Below are 22,706 nucleotides of genomic sequence, written 5' to 3'. Positions count from 1 at the left end.
CAACACCACAACACCACTCACTATTAAGACGAAAGAGAGGAGGACACTAGACTTTTGAGATAAAAGGAGAGAAGACAAGTGGAGGACACCACATTAAACTATAGAAATGAACGATAGGAGACCAGGGGAGAAACTCTTTTTAGATTGAGATGCCCCCTCAATGCCAGTATAATACCTCCTCTAGATAGGCTACGTAGTTGATCTCGGCGACGCCCGTCTCAGAGAAGCCAATGAGGTTCTGCTTCCCCTCAGACTCCAGCAGGATGATAGCTCTCAGGTCAATCTTCACATTGTTAAACATCTTCCCCACCTCCTTGGTGTCCTGGAAACAGAGAGGGAGAACAGTCAGTTTACAAGCAGGATAAACAATAGCTATGAATGCAGTATGTATTGGTTACAAATGTGTTATGAAGCAGGTGCTAGTCTGTTTTTTTTACGCCAATTTTCATTGCATATGGATGTTGCAATACCAAAACTTGACATGCTACAACTCGTGCATGTGTGTAAATGGTTTGTTTTCCATCACTATTTTAGTAGCCTCGACTCCAGCGGTTCTAAGATGGTGTTGAGGTCTGGTACCGCGAAGGTCAAGACCATATAAATAGAAATAGAATTCTATTTTAGAGACAAGCCTAGAACAAAATGGTGATAAAAACAAACTTGTTTACACGTTAGACCAGCCAGTGTTACGCAAACCCCTTTGTTTTTGATTTGTGTGTTGGGGGATACCATAGATCCTGGGTAAAGGACTCGGTTACTCTGGCAACATCAACTTTACATTGAGCCCCATTCAAATTCTTAATTCGCAGAGGGTCTTCCTAGGCAACCCCATTCATTGATACAAAGTACAGATTAGGACGGTTTTCTTTTCATTTTGTTTTTTAAACTGGTATAATGGGACCAAAAAATACATGAGTATATTTGAATGTGCTCTATGTAAAAATGAGCAAGTGAAATCAGTATTAAAAAAGACACCAAAATGAACATAGGGAGAACTATACTGTACTATAACTTAGGCTACACTAGCCAGCTCTATCCATGCAATTTGCTATTCCTTACAATAACAGAAGCAAGATAATCTTGCCAGCTGGCTGACTCATACAGAATGGTCCGCTTGGTTGACACTAGACAGGACTGGAATTAAGTCAAGGAAGTCCAATGATACAAGCTGAGGTAATGGTGAAGGAATGCTAATGCTACAGCTCACTAGCCTGCTCTATGTTTTGGCAAGGATAACTCATTTAGCTCATGTTAATTAATCAACATTAGCAAATAGAGAGTGTTAGCCTGTATGTAATCTGCACACCACAAGACTGTGTACGCCTGATGAGTTAAATCCTAGGCATTGAATTCACTCAGTGAGCTGACACAACTCTTCAGGCCTCAGTGTGCAGGGTGGGCGGAGTTTGCGCTTTTCATTTTGACTATTTCATTGGTTACATTGTACCCGGCAAGCTAAACCAAGCGCACCTCAAGTATTAGAAAGTATTTGGTATTTAACCCAGGTCGGACTATATGTGTGTTCGACTATAGTGTGTGACTTTCATGCACAGGTATGCAGAATGCAGTACAGTGAGTGCACACTGAATACTGACCAGGCTAGAGTTTAGGAAGGTTGTGACATTGAAGACTTTGTCCAGGCGCATGGCAGAGTAAATACCTCTATTCTCTTTGCAATTACTGAGAGAGGAGAACAAGAGAGAGGGAGAAAAGAGAGAGAGAGAAAAGAGAGAGAGAGGGACAGAGAGAGAGAGAGTTCAACATGATCTCATGTCCATTCGTAAATGTTTTGGTTAGCTTGCTGTCTCTGCCACCATCCAGTGAATAAAGTTGGAACCTCATACACTCTCCTTATAATAATAATAATAATAATAATAATAATAATAATAATATGCCATTTAGCAGACGCTTTTATCCAAAGCGACTTACAGTCATACTTAACTCTGTATTACTGCCTTCCAGTCATTTTATAAGCAGTGTACTCACAAGTCACTCATAGAGAGCTTTTCCAAAGCAACAAATCAAGTCAGCATGACCGACGCTTCCCATTTGTAGTTAGACAACTGCCATGAACATATTCAAGTGTCACATGCAAGAGTAAAGTAAGGTAAAGGAATTCCTATGGTCATGTCAGTGCACACTATCTCATGTGTCACTTGTTGACTAGGCAGGAGTAGCTGAGGCAACTATACTATCTTTAAGCAATAAGGCCCGAAGGGGTGTGGTATATGGCCAATATACCACGGCTAAGGGCTGTTCTTATGCACGATGCAACGCGGAGTGCCTGGATACAGCCCTTAGCCGGGGTATATTGGCCATATACCACAAACACTGAGGTGCCTTATTGCTATTATAAACAGGTTACCAATGTAATTAGAACAGTAAACAAGTAGTTTTGCGTCATACCCGTGGTATATTGTCTCATTTGCCATGGCTTTCAGTCAGCAACTAGGGCTCAAATGACCCGGTTTATAATAGGGAATAAAACGTGATGGTCTTACAACACAGATTTGCTGCCTGTTCTAATCGAGAGATGATGAAAGTTGATTTAATCTAGGCAGAAAATAAATCTCAAGCATTAAATCCCTCTCCCTAGTTTCAATCTTTTAAATAATGTATTAAGCAATGTCAGAGAGAATGTGAGGAGACAGAATATTGACACAGGTAATATTCTGTGACATTTATTTCAATCAAACAATACCACAAAACAGAAATAGCTAGTGTTCATCTAGTTCTATTCATAAGTAATCAATATAGTTATCCAGCAGGTCTATGTAAAACATAAACCATCACTAAAACAAACAAATGAATCCCCAGCAGTAAGTGGTACATACATCCATCCTGTAAAGTATTACCTGTAGAGACTTTCCACTGTGAGATCCAGGTCTGAGTCGTTGTACATGTACCCAGGGATGAAGTTCCTCCACTCAGGGTTCACCAGGTGAGGAGTGTCCAAAACCTGGGACACAAATGACTAGTAAGACCATCATTCAGTTGTAGACCATTATTATACAGCAAGACCACACACAATACCTAGACAGTCTCACATTAAAAGTTATGACATCATAACTTGCCTTGAAGAGCTGCTTGGTGTGGAAGGGCTCGCAGACCAGCTTCTCCACGTTGCCCCCGACCAGAAAGGTGGCGGTCACCACTCCCATCAGTATCCAGGAGAAGAGGAAGCTGAAGCCCACACCGCTGTGGAGAGACACGCATAGATAGATAGACACAGACAGACAGACAGACAGACATACAGACAGACAGACAGACAGACAGACAGACAGACAGATTTCAACATCAATTGTTCAGAGGGGACTGTGTGAATCAGGCCTTCATGGTCGAATTGCTGCAAAGAAACCACTAAGCATGGAGGAGAAGGTGTTATGGTGTTGGGGTGCTTTGCTGGTGATAATGTCTGTGGTTTATTTAGAATTCAAGGCACACTTAACCAGCATGGCTACCACAGCATTCTGCAGCGATACGCCATCCCATCTGGTTTGGGCTTAGTGGGACTATCATTTGTTTTTCAACAGGACAATGACCCAACATACCTCCAGGCTGTGTAAGGGCTATTTGACCAAGAAGGAGAGTGATGGAGTGCTGCATCAGATGACCTGGCCTCCACAATCCCCCGACCTCAACCCAATTGAGATGGTTTGGGATGAGTCGGACGGCACAGTGAAGGAAAAGCAGCCAACAAGTGCTCAGCATATGTGTGAACTTCTTCAAGACTATCGGAAAAGCATTACAGGTGAAGCTGGTTGAGATAATGCCAAGAGTGTGCAAAGCTGTCATCAAGGCAAAGGGTGGCTATTTGAAGAATCTCAAATCTCAAATATATTTTGATTTGTTTAACACTTTTATGGTTACTACATAATTCCATAAGTGTTATTTCATAGTTTTGATGTCTTCACTATTATTCTACAATGTAAAAAATAGTAAAAATAAAGAAAAACCCTTGAATTGAATGAGTAGGTGTTCTAAAACTTTTGACTGGTACTGTAGATAGACAGATAGAGCATTCAATCAATCTACACACACACACACACACACACACACACACACACACACACACACACACACACACACACACACACACACACACACACACACACACACACACACACACACACACACACACACACACTTAGTGCTGTATACTGTAGAAAGTATAAACAGACAGACAGACAACCAGACAGACAGACGCCCAGCCAACCAGCCAGTCAGCCAGCCAGAGAGACAGATAGCCAGCTGGCCAGAAATACAGCCAGCCTGCCAGCCAGCCTACTACTCACGCCATGAGCAGGGTGCCGCCGGTGTTGGAGACACAGCCCCGTGTGGTGGGGGAGGCGTGCTTGTCGTATCCTATGGAGCCACACAGTATGGCCAGGAAGTTGAAGGCCAGGATGAGAACCACCATGCAGCACAGGCCGATACAGCAAATCCACCTGTAGAGGAACCCTGGAGTCAGTACACTATAACAAGTAACAACAAACCACTACATTAGGATAACGATGGAGACTACAGCCTATGTCTATGTCTCAGGGTAGAGGTCTACACGGGACTGATTTCTTCATCCCGCTCCAGCAGCTTTTCGTATTGGCCCCCGCACCTGCCGGCTCCTGCTAACTTCTTGTCCGACTCCCACCCCCTCCCACAAGAACTGGTCCTGAACCCGACCGTAGTCCCGCAATGTTATTTTAGGTATATGTGACGCTGCTTGCTTTGCAGCCCTGTCCCCAGCAAATTTGCCACGTTAAGCAAGATGAAAATGTAAAAATAGCCTAATAAATAGGTTAAAATACCAGAGATTCAAACGTGGCCAATTATATTCCGTTATTGGTATTATTGGACTATATCAGCCAATAAGCTAGACATACAGTAGTTTGAAAGAGAGCGGAGTTAGAAATTAGAATAGGAGTGCACTGGACTTAAGCTACGTTTTGCATAACCTTTAGGAGCGGGACGATTTGCAGACAGAGTCAAATAAATGTGTCATCAATATTTATTTCCAGTGTCGGAGCATAAACTACAGCCTATCATATTTAGGAAGGTCATTTCCTTGGAACGACAACTGCCCCGTGGCCCGCGCTTCTACAGGTTTTTTATTGAGACCACACATAGGGTCTAGGCACAGTTGATCTTGCACGCACAACAAAATAGAGAGGTAGGCTACTGAACTACAGAAAATTAGGCTATTCGTTTGTGAATATTGCGGAAAAATAGGTGCTTTTAAAAGGCTACAATAGATACAGATTTGCAGCCATAGACAAACAAATGTGTTATCAATAGGCTATTTATTTCCAGTCGATGTCGGAGCTATAGCCTACCATTAGGAAGTACATTTCCTTGGAAATACAACTGCGGCGTGCTTCTCCGCATATGCAGCCTACAGGATATTTAATTGAGACCACACATAGGCACATTTGATTAGCCTATGAGAGTTTGTGAGTGCGACAAATAGGTGCTTTTAATAGGCTACAAAAGTTAACGCATACACAACAAAAAGACAACCGTTTCGAAATAATCTGCAGGACCCAAAAATATTTTCATCCCAAAGTTGTATGTCTGACCGCCCGCTCCCGCCCGCAGCAGGAAAAATGCCAACTGCGCTGCAATGCTCTCTGTCTGGGCCTGCAGGTCCCGTGGTCAGGTCCAGGGTATACTTAAAAGATAACTGACCTAACAAACTCTTGATTCATTATTACATTATGTCACAGTGACTGCTGCTGCTTTCAAATGATGAAATAACTCCAGATGATACTCAGTAACAACAGATTTTACTCTCTTTACGTCAATCTACCACAGACCCGGCAGGTGAAGACCTTTATTTGTTCTGAACTCTGAGCACATCATGGGCCCTGGTCAAAAGTACTACACAATATAGGGAATAAGGTGCCGTTTGGTACACACAGTTTGTGAATCGGGCCCCAGTTCCTGATTATACCTGTAGAAGTCAATCTGGTCGATCTCGGGGTAGGAATCTTCTATCTTGGAGTGTGTGTGACTGATGAAGTTGGTGAAGTTGGCCATAGTGCTGTGTACAGGGAACACCTTGGAGAAGCTGCTGATGTTGGTGCCGATGATGTCCAACATGCGCCGGGCTCCTGGGAGGGAGGGAGGGAGGGGCATTAGTGAAGTAATGGAGTAATACAATCGTATATTTTGGGGTATTGGGGTACGACAGTTCGGGTGTAGGTCATTCATTGGAATATGGCCATTGGTCTTATTGGGCTTATAAGACATTACCTTCAATGCGTATTCATACCATACTGAACATGACTGACTTGGCAATGCAAAGTTGAACACTCAAAATGAGTTAACCCTTCATACAGTGGGGAAAAAAGTATTTAGTCAGCCACCAATTGTGCAAGTTCTCCCACTTAAAAAGATGAGAGAGGCCTGTAATTTTCATCATAGGTACACGTCAACTATGACAGACAAATTGAATTTTTCTTTCTCATTTTGTCTGTCACAGTTGATGTGTACCTATGATGAAAATTACAGGCCTCTCTCATCTTTTTAAGTGGGAGAACTTGCACAATTGGTGGCTGACTAAATACTTTTTTTCCCCCACTGTATAATGTCTTGTGAAACTTGTTTAGGAGCATTAAATGAGGTTAAAGAGATGCCACTCACCCTCTACTACGTTCCTCATCTGGTCACTCACCATGCCTGGAGTGTCATTGAATGAGGAGTAGCCCTGTTTGGATAAGAAAGTACAGCTGTAGGATCTTAATTAGATCACCCTGTTGTTGCATGAAAAATGCAAACTTGTAGTGTATTTAAGGTTTAAAAAACATTTCAATTAATTATAATCCACACAATACTTTACATTTCCTGTTGCTGCAGGATTATTTTCCTGCTGTGAGAAACTAGTCATTAAGATCCTACATTCATAGAAAGGCAAGTTTGCATTGATGATACAGTATCACAAATATCAAAGAAAATCTCACAACATCCAATTTATACCTAAAGGTTTTGCAACATTTCTAGACTCACCTTTTGAATGATATTGCTGAGGTCTGTCTTTAGCAATTGATTCACACTTTCCAGCTGATTGTTCACATCAGGTAACTGCAACACATTACAGACAACACACACTTACAACGTAATTTTCCTCAAGCAGCGCAGCCCATACAATGAGAAAAAATATATATTTTTAAATAGACCGGATGGCAAATAGTATTGTGCTATATAAATACATTTATTACAGTATGACTATTATTATCCTATTTAATCAAGTGTGCCAGCATACCCGGGTGAAGTTGGCGCTGACGTGGAGCTGTGCCAGGGAGCTGCGGATGGAGCGGCAGAGCTGGGCGGTGGTGGCGTCCGAGTCCTCGTCGCTGCAGCCCGGGTCGTTGAGGGTTTTGTTGAGGCTGGAGCGCACCAGGCTCAGGTTGAAGTGGAGCTTCCATGTCGCCTCCTGAAGAACCTCCAGAGACACACTCACGTTCTCCAGGGCCTCCTTGGTCTCCCGCATGGCTTGGGATGGGGACAGGGTAGGATGGAGAGGTGGTGAGTGTGTGTGAGAGTGCAGTATAGACACACACACAAATGCACATGGTACATTCACAAAAACACTCAATGTATGCACACACAAGCACGCACACACAAACCAAATACACACACATGCACAGCCATACCCTGGCCGTGATTATACACAAAAAAACACACACACATTCACACAGGGGCAGCAATTAGAATTGAACAGCTGAACAATAGTTGCAGGTTCAATCCACTGTTGGAGCAAGATTGGAACTTGGAAGGCCATACACTTAATATATTCATTTGATTCATAATTAAGATGGCACGCAAGGAAGGTTTGGACAGTTCCAAATATACAGTACTGTACACACACAAGGATGTCTAGCGATTTAGCCTGGTCCCAGATCTGTTTGTGCTGTCTTGCCATCTCCTATGGTCATTGTCACGCCATTGTTACAAACAGATCTTCGACCAAGCTACAATTGGCTCAAGAGCTAGGAAAACCACAAGGGAACCAATCACAAGAGTGACACCAGGGTGAGGTCTCAAGGTCACAAGGTCAAGGATCACAAGGTCTGGGTTCATTTACTGTTACCTTTAATGGCCCTCTCCACTTTGACTTTATGATAAAAAGTAAAAAGGAAAGAAAAGGAGGTCTACTTAAGCCATTAAAGTCGTGGTACGCCATGTTACGAGCTAAGTAACAAGATCTTTCTATAAAAACTACAATGCTACTTTACTATGTAGATACACTGAGTATACAAAACATTAGGAACACTTTCCTAATATTGAGTTGCACCCCCTTTTGCCCTCAGAACAACCTCAATTCCTCAGGGCATGGACTTTACAAGGTGTCGAAAGCATTCCACAGGGATGCTGGCCCATGTTGACTCCAATGCTTCCCACCCTAAGGGTGGTGGACCATTCTTGATACACACGGGAAACGGTTGAGCGTGAAAAACCTAGCAGCGTTGCATTTCTTAACAAACTCAAACCGGTGCGCCTGGCACCTATTACCCTACCGGGTTCAAAGGCACTTCAATATTTTGTCTTGCCCATTCACCCTCCACACACACACAATCCATGTCTGGCACACACACAATCATTTTTATTTCTTATTTTTTCTTCTTACAAAATAAAATCTGCATTGTTGATTAAGGGCTTGTAAGTAAGCATTTCACGGTAAGGTCTACACCTGTTGTATTCGGCGCACCCACCCCATGTGAATTGTATGCTGTGGTGCAATGGACCTCTCTCTCCACCAGGAGGCTAAAGCACTGGTACACCCTTGTATACAAAGCATTGATAGGGCAACTCCCTTTGTATCTCTGTTCCTTACTGACCAGATCAGTCACTCAATACAGTCTTCGTTCACAGTCGCTGCTGTCCTTGTCTGTTCCTAAAACTAGAACTGAGATGAGGAAGCAAACTTTTTCCCATAATGCCCCTTCATCCTGGAGCATGCTTCAAAATATATTAAAGTTAGGGTAGTTAGTCCTTGCCTGTTTTTAAGACTCTGATCGACAACACTGTTTTTGATAGTTGCAGTTGTTTTTAATCTTCAAATGTACAGTGTCTGCAACTTGTGTGTATTTGTATTTTTTAAATAATATTTTATGTACATGCTGCTATTTCCCTGTTTGTCTTGCAGGTCGCCCTCGCAAAAGAGCTTTTTAACCTCAATGTGTCTGACCTGGTTAAATAAAGGTTAAATACAAAAAACACATATAATAATAATGTTTTGTACACTCAGTGTATTCTTAAAAGATCCTCATAACTTGTGTCCAATTTGAGGACAGCATTGTCAGTGTGGCAGAGAATAAAAACAAATTACAGCATCTGTCTGAAAGAGGAAATTATATATCATAAGAACAGGACGTACCAACAGCCATACTGAGCGCTCCGTCCAGTGCAGGACGGACCTCTTTTCCCAATTCCTCATGAATTTTCCCTCCAAGCAGAGGACCCACATCTGAGGATGGGGAAATAGCATAATTATGTATTATGGTTAGGGCCAATTCCATTTGAATTCAGGAAGTACATTTCTCTCATAGAAAAGCAATGGAGAATACAGTGGGGAAAAAAAGTATTTAGTCAGCCACCAATTGTGCAAGTTCTCCCACTTAAAAAGATGAGAGAGGCCTGTAATTTTCATCATAGGTACACGTCAACTATGACAGACAAATTTAGGGAAAAAAATCCAGAAAATCACATTGTAGGAATTTTAATGAATTTATTTGCAAATTATGGTGGAAAATAAGTATTTGGTCACCTACAAACAAGCAAGGTTTCTGGCTCTCACAGACCTGTAACTTCTTCTTTAAGAGGCTCCTCTGTCCTCCACTCGTTACCCCTATTAATGGCACCTGTTTGAACTTGTTATCAGTATAAAAGACACCTGTCCACAACCTCAAACAGTCACACTCCAAACTCCACTATGGCCAAGACCAAAGAGCTGTCAAAGGACACCAGAAACAAAATTGTAGACCTGCACCAGGCTGGGAAGACTGAATCTGCAATAGGTAAGCAGCTTGGTTTGAGGAAATCAACTGTGGGAGCAATTATTAGGAAATGGAAGACATACAAGACCACTGATAATCTCCCTCGATCTGGGGCTCCACGCAAGATCTCACCCCGTGGGGTCAAAATGATCACAAGAACGGTGAGAAAAAATCCCAGAACCACACGGGGGGACCTAGTGAATGACCTGCAGAGAGCTGGGACCAAAGTAACAAAGCCTACCATCAGTAACACACTACGCCGCCAGGGACTCAAATCCTGCAGTGCCAGACATGTCCCCCTGCTTAAGCCAGTACATGTCCAGGCCCGTCTGAAGTTTGCTAGAGTGCATTTGGATGATCCAGAAGAGGATTGGGAGAATGTCATATGGTCAGATGAAACCAAACTATAACTTTTTGGTAAAAACTCAACTCGTCGTGTTTGGAGGACAAAGAATGCTGAGTGGCATCCAAAGAACACCATGCCTACTGTGAAGCAGGGGAGTGGAAACATCATGCTTTGGGGCTGTTTTTCTGCAAAGGGACCAGGACGACTGATCCGTGTAAAGGAAAGAATTAATGGGGCCATGTATCGTGAGATTTTGAGTGAACACCTCCTTCCATCAGCAAGGGCATTGAAGATGAAACGTGGCTGGGTCTTTCAGCATGACAATGATCCCAAACACACCGCCCGGGCAACGAAGGAGTGGCTTCGTAAGAAGCATTTCAAGGTCCTGGAGTGGCCTAGCCAGTCTCCAGATCTCAACCCCATAGAAAATCTTTGGAGGGAGTTGAAAGTCTGTGTTGGCCAGCGACTGCCCCAAAACATCACTGCTCTAGAGGAGATCTGCATGGAGGAATGGGCCAAAATACCAGCAACAGTGTGTGAAAACCTTGTGAAGACTTACAGAAAACGTTTGACCTGTGTCATTGCCAACAAAGGGTATATAACAAAGTATTGAGAAACTTGTGTTATTGACCAAATACTTATTTTCCACCATAATTTGCAAATAAATTCATAAAAAATCCTTACAATGTGATTTTCTGGAGAAAAAAATCTCATTTTGTCTGTCATAGTTGACTTGTACCTATGATGAAAATTACAGGCCTCTCTCATCTTTTTAAGTGGGAGAACTTGCACAATTGGTGGCTGACTAAATACTTTTTTCCCCCACTGTAATTGGAATTGGAGTTGACTTCCTCAATTGACAGAATTGAAATGAAACTGACCACAACTCTGTTATGTATCTAATTGATGTTGAAGATATTGTTAACTTGATATGGCCATAGATTCATAGTTTTGTGCAATAGACTGAACAGAGACAATATGGAGACGTGGCCTCAGGCACTGTACTTACTATCTAAGTCAGAAAGGACTTTGTTCTTGGCAGTGGCGTATTGTGCTATTAGGTAATCAATTTGCTGTGAAAAGAAGAGCAGAGTAAAGTTACAGAAATTGAGACACAAGTCTGTTTTTTTGTCTGAGATTATTTGTTGTTTTTTTGTCCGAGATTGTGTTACTCTGTCAGTCTCTCACTATCTCACACATACACATGCACATATATATATGCGTGCACCCTTTGCGAAGCATACAATATACACTACCGGTCAAACGTTTTAGAACACCTACTCATTCAAGGGTTTTTCTTTATTTTTACTATTTTCTACATTGTAGAATAATAGTGAAGACATCAACACTATGAAATAACACATATGGAATCATGTAGTAACCAAAAAAGTGTTAAACAAATCAAAATATATTTTATATTTGAGATTCTTCAAATAGCCACCCTTTGCGTTGATGACAGCTTTACACACTCTTGGTATTCCCTCAACCAGCTTCATGAGGTAGTCACCTGGAATGCATTTCAATGAACAGGTGCGCCTTCTTAAAAGTTAATTTGTGGAATTTCATTCCTTCTTAATGCGTTTGAGCCAAACAGTTGTGTTGTGATATGGTAGGGTGGTATACAGAAGATAGCCCTATTTGGTAAAAGACCAAGTCCATATTATGGCAAGAACAGCTCAAATAAGCAAAGAGAAACGACAATCCATTATTACTTTAAGACATGGAGGTCAGTCAATACAGAAGATTTCAAAAACTTTGAAAGTTTCTTCAAGTGCAGTCGCAAAAACCATCAAGCGCTCTGATGAAACTGGCTCTCATGAGGACCGCCACAGGAATGGAAGATCCAGAGTTAGCTCTGCTGCAGAGGATAAGTTCATTAGAGTTCCCAGCCTCAGAAATTGCAGCCCAAATAAATGCTTCACAGAGTTCAAATAACAGACCCATCTCAACATCAACTGTTCAGAGGAGACTGTGTGAATCAGGCCTTCACGGTCGAATTGCTGCAAAGAAACCACTACTAAAGGACACCAATAATAAGAAGAGACTTGCTTGGGCCAAGCAACACGAGCAATGGACATTAGACCGGTGGAAATGTGTCCTTTGGTCTGGAGTCCATATTGGAGATTTTTGGTTCCAACCGCCGTGTCTTTGTGAGACGCAGTGTGGGTGAACGGATGATCTCCGCATATGTATTTTCCACCGTAAAGCATGGAGGAGGAGGTGTTATGGTGTGGGTGTGCTTTGCTGGTGACACTGTCTGTGATTTATTTAGAATTCAAGGCACACTTAACCAGCATGGTTACCACAGCATTCTGCAGCGATACGCCATCCATCTGGTTTGGGCTTAGTGGGACTATCATTTGTTGTTCAACAGGACAATGACCCAACACACCTCCAGGCTGTGTAAGGGCTATTTGACCAAGAAGGAGAGTGATGGAGCTCTGCATCAGATGACCTGACCTCCACAATCCCCCGACCTCAACCAAATTAAGATGGTTTTGGATGAGTCGGACGGCAGAGTGAAGGAAAAGCAACCAACAAGTGCTCAGCATATGTGAGAACTCCTTCAAGACTGTTGGAAAAGCATTCCAGGTGAAGCTGGTTGAGAGAATGCCAAGAGTGTGCAAAGCTGTCATCAAGGCAAAGGGTGGCTATTTGAAGAATCTCAAATCTCAAATATATTTTGATTTGTTTCTTTTTTGGTTACTACATGATTCCATATGTGTTATTTCATAGTTTTGATGTCTTCACTATTATTCTACAATGTAGAAAATAGTAAAAATAAAGAAAAACTTTTGAATGAGTAGGTGTTCTAAAACTTTTGACCGGTATTGTACATTTAATCTAACTATCTCGTACATTCTCTACTTAGCCTTGTGTGCACACCTACAGTAATACTGTCATTGCAGCTACGCTAAAAAAGCTTTACCGTTGGCGTCTCGTTGGTAAAGCTCTGCAGGTCCCTCAGGTTGCTGCTGACCAGTCTCCTCATGCCTTTGAGCTGAGAGCTCAGGTTCTGGTTAGCTGCATACGCACACAGTACTCCAGCCCTGCGGACAAACAACAAATACAACAACACAGAACATTAAAAGAGATATAGGCTAGCACACGCTAAGCTAAATATTCTACTCCAGATATTCTAAGCTTTATGGCTGCAACTACACAGGCAGCCCAATTCTGATCTTTTTCCACTAACTGGACCAATCAGATAAGCTCTTTTGCCAATAATTGGGCAAAAGATCAGAATTGGGTTGCCTGTGTAAACGCAGTCTTTATGTTCTTATGATTTTATTGAAAGGCAATTGATGTCAAACTTTCATTCACACCTTCTGTCTATACAGTTATGAATGTTATACAGACCTCTAATCAGTTTACAAATAATACTTGGAGTTGAAACGTACTTTGAACTAGGGCATGGAGCCAGCTAATGACTGTAAATGATGTCCTGTCATCTATTGCCTTTACTGCTTTTGATTATTTTGATTATTTGTATGTGTTTTATTGAATGCACCACTCCACACAGAAAATAAGTTGTTTGGATTTGAATGTCCATATCTCCTTGGCCACATAGCCAACCATTATGACGTCACCTGCTTCAGGCTGGTTTGCCAAATCAAGCTTAGTTTGCCATAGAAACCATCAATAACATTCTAAAATCCACAACATTCTAGAAACAGAATCAACATTCCCCCCATAAACACTTTCACCTTCTGAGAAGACAGGTCGTTTTGAGAACATCTGTGTAACTTTCTATTGCTAAAATGTCACTGCATATGTATAACGATGGCTACGAGCCTGACTCCAACTATCAGTCTGACCAGGAAGAGTCTGATCCTGACTTGGGCTACGACTCAGGCTTTGAATCTGAATTGGAGTCAGAAGACCCGTTAGAAGAGTCCAGAGAAGTGGGCCTCTTCATAGAGCCCACACCCTCCTCATCCTCTGATCAAGATCAGGTCCGTGAAGCTCCAGTGGCCAGAACCCATGCCCTGAGGGCTGAGGTGGACCAGGCAGTCGCCATGGCCATGGCCCCTGTGGACCTGGAGGTCATGGTGGGCGAACACCATGAGATTCTCCAGAGCTCCAGCCCTGAGATCACCAGAGCACCAGTCTGTCTCATACTTGCCCCTCAGGTAGTTCCATCATGGGTCACCTGGTTTAGAAGCAGGGAGGCAGAACCAGAAAGCACTCATCCAGCCAGTTCTTTGAGTAATGGTGAGTATCAAAGTTTATTAGGAAAACATCATCACATAGAACGTTTTTGAAGACAACTGGTGTCTTTTAGTGTGACTGATTGTGTGTATTGTCTTTCATTTCGTAGATTATAGTGGTTTAGATGTGAAGCGTCGAGAGTCTCCCATAAGAGATCCAGAGGACCAGAGGGTCCCGCCCACCAAGAGAATGAGAGGATCAGAGGACTCGGACAGTTTCCTGATCCCTAGGTTGCCACCATGGGTCACCTTTAAGAGGACCAGGGAGTCCGGCCCTTCTAGTAGCCCAGGCTGTTTCCAACTAGAAGGCCCATCCTGGAAGAAATGGAAGAGGTAGCCTATCTTTTGATGTCTTTATTTTTTATCTTGTGTTTTTTTATTTTATATATTTTTTGTGTGTCTTAGGGTGACTTGAAAGGCTCTTAAAATGTATTGTTATTATTATTAGGTCAGTTGAGGAGAGTGACATTGCCATTGTCCCAAGTGTGACAAGGCAAAAGTGTAGGAGAACATGGGAATCAGACCTTTGCCCAGGACGTTCTGAGTCCGAGGGAACCAATCGGAAGAGACAGAGGGTCTGATGAGGACACTGACTCAACTCAACTGATGTCAACCAATCTCAACTGACCTTTAATTGCATTTTGTTGTAAACATTTTTAAATAAATGTACTGTTTTTGCTATATTATTAATAAAAAATAAAAATGTATTAGATCAGCAATCTGATTTGTCCTTGTCTTTCATATGATTACTTATGATTTTTTTTTAACTACACTGAACCAAAATATAAACGCAACATGTAAAGTGTTGGTCCCATGTTTCAAGAGCTAAAATTAAAAATCCCAGAAATGTTCCATCTGCACAAAAAGCTTATTTTTATCAAATTCTGTGCACAAATTTGTTTACATCCCTGTTAGTGAGCATTTCTCCTTTGACAAGATAATCCATCCACCTGACAGTTGTGGCATATCAAGAAGCTGATTAAACAGCATGATCATTACACAGGTACACCTTGTGCTGGGGACAATAAAAGGCCACTCAAATGTGCAGTTTTGTCACACAACAAAATGCCACAGATGTCTTAAGTTTTGAGGGAGCATGCAATTGGCATTCTGACTGCAGGAATGTCCACCAGAGCTGTTGCCAGAGAATTTAATGTTAATTTCTCTACCATAAGTCATTTTAGAGAATTTGGCAGTACATCCAACCAGCCTCACAAATGCAGACCACAACGCCAGTCCAGGACATCCACATCCGGCTTCTTCACTTGCGGGATCGTCTGAGACCCGCCACCCGGACAGCTGATGAAACTGTGGGTTTGTAGAAACCGTCTCAGGGAAGCTCGTCTGCGTGCTCGTCGTCCTCATCAGGGTCTTGACCTGACTGCAGTTTGGCACCGTAACCTACTTCAGTGGGCAAATACTCACCTTTGACAGCCACTGGCACGCTGGAGAAGTGTGCTCTTCAAGGATGAATCCCGGTTTCAACCGTACCGGGCAGATGGCAGACAGCGTTTATGGCGTCGGGTGGTCGAGCGGTTTGCTGATGTCAACGTTGTGAACAAAGTGCCGCATGGTGGCGGTGAGGTTATTGTATGGGCAAGCATACACTAAGGACAACAAACACAACTGCATTTTAGCGATGGCAATTTGAATGCACAGAGATACCGTGACGAGATCCTGAGGCCCATTGCCGTGCCATTCATCCGCCGCCATCACCTTATGATTCAGCATGATAATGCATGGCTCCATGTCGCAAGGATCTGTACACAATTCCTGGAAGCTGAAAATGTCCTAGTTCTTCCATGGCCTGCATGCTCACCAGACATGTCACACATTGCGCATGTTTCGGATGCTCTGGATCGACGTGTACGACAGCGCGTTCCAGTTCCCGCCAATATCCAGCAACTTTGCACAGCCATTGAAGAGGAGAGGGACAACATTCCACAGGCCACAATCAACAGCCTGATCAACTCTATGCGGAGGAGATGTGTCGCGCTGCATGAGGCAAATGGTGGTCACACCAGATACTGACTGGTCTTCTGATCCACGCCCCTTTTTTTTTTTTTTTTAAAGGTATCTGTGACCAACAGATGCATATCTTTATTCCCAGTCATCTGAAATCCATAGATTAGACCTAATGAATTTATTTCAATTGACTGATTTCCTTATATGAACTGTAACTCAGTAAAATCTTTGAAATTGTTGCATGTTGCGTTTATATTTTTGTTCAGTGTAAATAACACCAAATTGTACCTAATACACGGGGGGCCAGTATGAAAAAATAGAAATAAAATAATGTATGCACTCACTAAGTCGCTCTGGATAAGAGTGTCTGCTAAAAAATGACTTTAACAAAATATAAATGCCAGCAGGTGGCAGTACAAGTCCTTACAGCGAAACCGCTACCTGTTCCACTATTATCATAGGAATGGTGTACAGGGCCCACAACTGAATACAGTCTAACTGACCAACATAATCTGCTTATGTTCCCAAAGTTAACTCATTTAATATGAAAAATACACACTGAAATGGTTGAAGGTGATATGCTGTGGCTCACTCAACTTGTATAGCACACTCTTAACACAACTGAAATGATTCTAGATCTAGGCTTTACACTCTGTCATGTAACCTTTCAGGCAGTAAACATATTGTAAAGTACATGCACAACATATTACTGCATATTGTGCATAACCTACACATCTAAAAGAGTCACTTCTGTACTTCAAATAGTCCATACTGTGGCTATGTGTGTTGTGCTTCTAGTGTTAATTAGCTCCAGGAACATCAAGGGGAACCTTGTCCATATATTAAGTCTTCATTTCCATGATTCATTCTATCCCTCCTGAATACTAACCCTAGTTTCTAAAATGGTCAGAGTTGCTAAATACTACTAACCCTATTTTCTAAAATGGTCAGAGTTTGCTGAATACTAACTCTAGTTTCTAAAATGGTCTGAGTTGCTGAATACTAACCCTATTTTCTAAAATAGTCTGAGTTGCTAGGTCAGGGGCTCACAAACTTTTTTTTGCCCACGACCCAATTTTGATATCTGAAAATTCTCGCGACCCCAACAATTATGTAATTAACAGACAATATTTACTTTTTATCTGGGGCTATGGCAGTCAATTGAAAAACATTATTTTTCTGATTGTCTTCTCAACTCACCATCACATACTTTTAATGTGGGGCTATGACAGTCAATTGCAAATTAGTCTGACATAATGTCTCTTACCTAACCACCACTAATGAGATGGGTGTGCTTGAAGCATGCCGCGTCAGAGATTCTCAAAGTCAGGAGCCGTGGTCGACAGTGCGCACCTCATCTCTGCTGTCACATCCAACCTGGATCGATATTTGGTTTTAATGCAGCCGAGAGCACTGAATCCAGCTTCACACAGATAAGAGCTGGCGAAGGGTAGCCTACCATGAGCTTTATGGTGCTTTCAAGACAAATGGGAACGGGAACTTGGAAAAATAAGAGGTCAAATCATCACGTCAGTGATCTTCAGGTCGTAATGTCAGAGCTCTAGAAAGAGGCCCGAGTTCCTGAGTTGGAATTCCGAGTTGGATGACCGTTCAAAACAATTTTTCCCATTCGGAGCTTGTTTCTTTCTGAGTTCCCAGTTGTCTTGAACGCACTGAAGTCAGAAGTCAGGGATTTCCGAGTTCCCATTTAGGAGTTCCAAAACTGATTGGGAAGTAGGTCCCAAAGTGCTCTTCCAAGCATTGGAGGTGAGCAATCATCACTCGTGTGGGACACTTACTGATGCTGTTTTCTGTTATTTTATTTTAATTACACAAAAAGTCAACCAAGTCTTTTTTTTTTTTTTTTTACATCCATTGTGAATGACAACAGTTCCTCTATAAATGCGAAAACATCTTTCCAGCATTCCTCCTCGATAACCACCAAGCCTCGGTGTGAAATATAACATTTTCATGCTCTGATCCCATATCTCCACATAGTTTTGCAAACAGGCGTGCACACAGTGGATGTGGTTTGATGTAGTTTACAATCAAAGTTACCTGCTGCAGTATATCTCCGAGTTCTGTGCTCAGCTTTTTTGCCGCCAGTTGCTCTCGGTGTATCATACAATGAGTCCATATGGCAGAGGTATTCATATTCATAACTAGAGTGCAGAGGTCTACCCGCGGTCACGCCATAGATGGAGCCCCATCTGTGCAAAAGCCCACCATTCAATCCAATATGGAATCTGTTTTTCATCAACATAGCCACGCTGCACACTGAACATCCCTAAGCCGTTTCATGCTTGAGAATCGTGAGACAGAACAATATGTCCTCGTGAATAGCATCTCCTGACATGTATAGTGAACAAAAGTCAATGCATGGGCATCTCGGCCCTCACAGCTAATGTCCATTTGGAGCGTTTTTGAGTCGATCAGTCAGTTTCCTCTTGATTGCTAGCAATAGCATAAATTCTTTGTTTAACAGTGTTATCTGACAAAGGTATTGATGTGTTTCTATGCCTCTGCCTCCCCACACATTGTTTTCACCTTATCAGTTGCGGCCGGTAATATCAAAGTCTCTGCAATAGTGTGTGGTTTCATAGTGTAGCGGGCCTAGCCATTCACCGTGGGAATAATTCAAGTGCAACGGTCAAGTGCGGCCTTCTCCCGTGAACTAAGGGCACTGCTCTTTGGTTGAATTTTATATTTTATATTTGAATAATGTTTATTGAGATTTTTAAGGCTAACCACATTACAATGATTATGAGATACAAAGACATATTATAATATATATATATATATATATATATATATATATATATATATATATATATATATATATATATATATATATATAATTATTATAATATTTGTATTTTTTAAATTTTTTGGGATTTTGGAAATTCTCCCGCGACCCCATTTTCATATCAGGCGACCCCGCATGGGGTCGCGACCCCTAGTTTGGGAACAGCTGTGCTAGGTACTGTAGTGAGAGAGGGGCTTATAAGTAAAGGATTAGAGTAAAGATGGCGGAAGTCTCTATGTAGGTTGAGGTACCCAACCTACAGTAAGTGCTTTTGGGCAAAATGTTAACATTGGTTATGGGCAAAATGGCACTCTATTCCCTATATAGTGCAAAGTAGTGCACTGTATAGAGAATAGGGTGTATTTGGGATGCCTGGTTAAAGTGCAGTACACAAAAAATATTGTACTGCATATGTCATCTATAGAAATATGAAATGTTTTCAAATAATTAGCAAGCAGCTAAATAAAGAGATGGATGACTCACTATAAGAATGAGTCAGAATGACTGTTTTCCTATGGGTTTTGAATGTTTTGATCAATTGAGATGAATCAGTGCATATTGTAACCATTTGGAGTGTGTGCTTTACGTCTGTGTTAGGACAATGAGGTAAATTATTATTAGCATGGATTCTGATCTATTTTGAGTCACTCATGAGTCACTCATCCCAGATGTGTGTGTCTGTGTATGTGTGGGGGGAGTACTATGTACTGTACAGTGTGATTGTGTGTGTGTGTGCATGTTTCTTCTGTGTGTGTGTGAACAGTGTATGTGTGTGAGTCAGCCTCGCAGGGGCATCATGGCGATAAAGCAGAGACATGACCTGGGTAGGTGAATATAATGAGTGTTGCCATTCATGCTCACTCCATCACTCTCCTGCTTGGGATGTTAGCCCTAACACATGAGCGTTTACCACAGTTGAGAGATACACAACTGTCTCACTGCTCTGTCTCTCAGGCTGCTGTTCATTCATCCTGCACCCTGGGACTGGAGCTGGTCTCACAGCTCAGTGTGTGTGTGTGTGTGTGAGAATGCTCTGTGTGCTCAGTGTGTGTGTGTGTGTGTGTGAGAATGCTCTGTGTGCTCAGTGTGTGGTCATCATGCATTGAAATTATGAATCATCATGCGTGTGTCATTGGCAGCTGTATCAGAAAGCGTGCAGCCCTAACTGAGAGAGAAAGCTTGTTTGTGTGTGGTAGAGTATGTGTGCCAAGTCCTGAGGTTTGTGCTGATGTTCATATACAGTTGAAGTCGGAAGTTTACATACACTTAGGTTGGAGTCATTATAACTCGTTTTTCAACCACTCCACAAATGTCTTGTTAACAAACTATAGTTTTGGCAAGTCGGTTAGGACATCTACTTTGTGCATGACACAAGTAATTTATCCAACAATTGTTTACAGACAGATTATTTCACTTATAATTCACTGTATCACAATTCCAGTGGGTCAGAAGTTTACATACACTAAGTTGACTGTGCCTTTAAACAGCTTGGGAAATTCCAGAAAATGATGTCATGGCTTTAGAAGCTTCTGATAGGCTAATTGACATCATTTGAGTCAATTGGAGGTGTACCTGTGGATGTATTTCAAGGCCTTCCTTCAAACTCAGTGCCTATTTGCTTGACATCATGGGAAAATCAAAAGAAATCAGCCAAGACCTCAGAAAAAAAATGGTAGACCTCCACAAGTCTGGTTCATCCTTGGGAGCAATTTCCAAACACCATGGGACCACGCAGCCGTCATACCGCTCAGGAAGGAGACGCGTTCTGTCTCCTAGAGATGAACGTACTTTGGTGCGAAAAGTGCAAATCAATCCCAGAACAACAGCAAAGGACCTTGTGAAGATGCTAGAGGAAACAGGTACAAAAGTATCTATATCCACAGTAAAACAAGTCCTATATCAACATAACCTGAAAGGCCGCTCAGCAAGGAAGAAGCCACTGCTCCAAAACCGCCATAAAAAAGCCAGACTACGGTTTGCAACTGCATATGGGGACAAAGATCGTACTTTTTGGAGAAATGTCCTCTGGTCTGATGAAACAAAAATATAACTGTTTGGCCATAATGACCATTGTTATGTTTGTAGGAAAAAGGGAGTCGCTTGCAAGCCGAAAAACACCATCCCAACCGTGAAGCACAGGGTGACAGCATCATGCTGTGGGGGTGCTTTGCTGCAGGTGGGACTGGTAAACTTCACAAAATAGATGGCATCATGAGGAAGGAAAATTATGTGGATATATTGAAGCAACATCTCAAGACATCAGTCAGGAAGTTAAAGCTTGGTCACAAATGGGTCTTCCAAATGGACAATGACCCCAAGCATACTTCCAAAGTTGTGGCAAAATCGCTTAAGGACAACAAAGTCAAGGTATTGGAGTGGCCATCACAAAGCCCTGACCTCAATCCTATAGAAAATGTGTGGGCAGAACTGAAAAGGCCTGTGCGAGCAAGGAGGCCTACAAACCTGACTCAGTTAAACAAGCTCTGTCAGGAGGAATGGGCCAAAATTCACCCAACTTATTGTGGGAAGCTTGTGGAAGGCTACCCGAAATGTTTGACCCAAGTTAAACAATTTAAAGGCAATGCTACCAAATACTAATTGAGTGTATGTAAACTTCTGACCCACTGGGAATGTGAAAAATAACTATCTCTACTATTATTCTGACATTTCACATTCTTAAAATAAAGTGGTGATCCTAACTGACCTAAAACAGGGAATTTTTACTAGGATTAAATGTCAGGAATTGTGAAAAACTGAGTTTAAATGTATTTGGCTAAGGTGTATGTCAACTGTAGATACAAGCTCTTGGGAGAGAAAAATGGAAACTATCATTATGTTGGCTATTGGCGAACATGTAGGTTGTATGGACATGATGCTACTAGAGCTAGGCAGTTGGCATTGAGGCATGCAGATCAAGGGAGAATCAAAATGGCTACCAGATGACAAAGGCCTTTTGTGCAACTCTCTCTCTTTCTCCCTATCTCCTTCCCTCATTCTGTCTCCCTCCCTCTCCCTCATTCTCTCACTCTAATGTCCCTTCTCTCATCATTTTTTCTCTCTCTCTCTTTCTGTCTGTCTCCCCAATTAATTATTTCATTCTAACTCTGTCTCTGTCTCTCTCTCTCTCTCTCTGTCTGTCTCTCTGTCCAGCAAGGTCAGCGGAATCTCTACCGATGAACAAAGGGGCTTTGAAGATGGCAGCAAGTGTGGAAGAGAATGGACCCTGATCTAGTGACTACATTCTAATCTGAAACTGTAGCTCTCACCAGAGCAGGGAGACTGTCAATAGACTACAGAGTGTGCTACCACATTCATCGAGCCAACAAAACAAATGTTTCAGTCGGAACGAGAAAAACCGCAACTCATCTTGAGATAGTTAGCTATAT

The 22,706-nt window shown here is 42.1% G+C and overlaps 2 protein-coding genes across 22 annotated transcripts in view; one reads left to right on the top strand and one right to left on the bottom strand.

Moving 5' to 3' along the window:
• The window catches only part of LOC121535357 (prominin-1-A), a 135,236-nt gene that overhangs the window by 21,699 nt on the left and 90,831 nt on the right, over positions 1-22,706 (bottom strand). For 16 of the 21 annotated variants that reach the window (XM_041842414.2, XM_041842405.2, XM_045205339.1 and 13 more), the window contains 13 exons: positions 13,268-13,388; positions 11,348-11,411; positions 9,374-9,463; positions 8,087-8,110; positions 7,259-7,488; positions 7,003-7,077; positions 6,640-6,703; positions 5,948-6,107; positions 4,296-4,448; positions 3,075-3,198; positions 2,856-2,959; positions 1,596-1,680; positions 176-322 (listed from right to left, as the gene is read on the bottom strand). In XM_041842414.2, coding sequence (XP_041698348.1) covers positions 176-322; positions 1,596-1,680; positions 2,856-2,959; positions 3,075-3,198; positions 4,296-4,448; positions 5,948-6,107; positions 6,640-6,703; positions 7,003-7,077; positions 7,259-7,488; positions 8,087-8,110; positions 9,374-9,463; positions 11,348-11,411; positions 13,268-13,388 — 1,441 coding nt within the window. The remainder of the gene's footprint in view (positions 1-175; positions 323-1,595; positions 1,681-2,855; positions 2,960-3,074; positions 3,199-4,295; positions 4,449-5,947; positions 6,108-6,639; positions 6,704-7,002; positions 7,078-7,258; positions 7,489-8,086; positions 8,111-9,373; positions 9,464-11,347; positions 11,412-13,267; positions 13,389-22,706) is intronic. The other 5 variants (XM_041842453.2, XM_041842480.2, XM_041842390.2 and 2 more) reach the window with 1 other exon arrangement.
• LOC121535442 lies at positions 14,055-15,172 on the top strand. Its single transcript, XM_041842519.2, has 3 exons — positions 14,055-14,553; positions 14,660-14,882; positions 14,998-15,172. The coding sequence occupies exons 1-3, from the start codon at positions 14,100-14,102 to the stop codon at positions 15,128-15,130; spliced, it is 810 nt and encodes a 269-aa protein (XP_041698453.1). The 5' UTR covers positions 14,055-14,099; the 3' UTR covers positions 15,131-15,172.

The sequence above is a fragment of the Coregonus clupeaformis genome, chromosome 2 (assembly GCF_020615455.1).
Source record: "Coregonus clupeaformis isolate EN_2021a chromosome 2, ASM2061545v1, whole genome shotgun sequence".
In the NCBI taxonomy this organism is placed as follows: Eukaryota; Metazoa; Chordata; class Actinopteri; order Salmoniformes; family Salmonidae; genus Coregonus; species Coregonus clupeaformis.
This window is presented reverse-complemented; position numbering and strand designations above follow the sequence as displayed.

Coding starts and splice junctions, on each gene's coding strand:
- LOC121535442 (XM_041842519.2), top strand. CDS start 14,100: ATGTCACTGCATATGTATAACGATGGCTACGAGCCTGACTCCAACTAT. Junction 14,554..14,659: donor AGCCAGTTCTTTGAGTAATG/GTGAGTATCAAA, acceptor TTCATTTCGTAG/ATTATAGTGGTTTAGATGTG. Junction 14,883..14,997: donor TCCTGGAAGAAATGGAAGAG/GTAGCCTATCTT, acceptor TATTATTATTAG/GTCAGTTGAGGAGAGTGACA.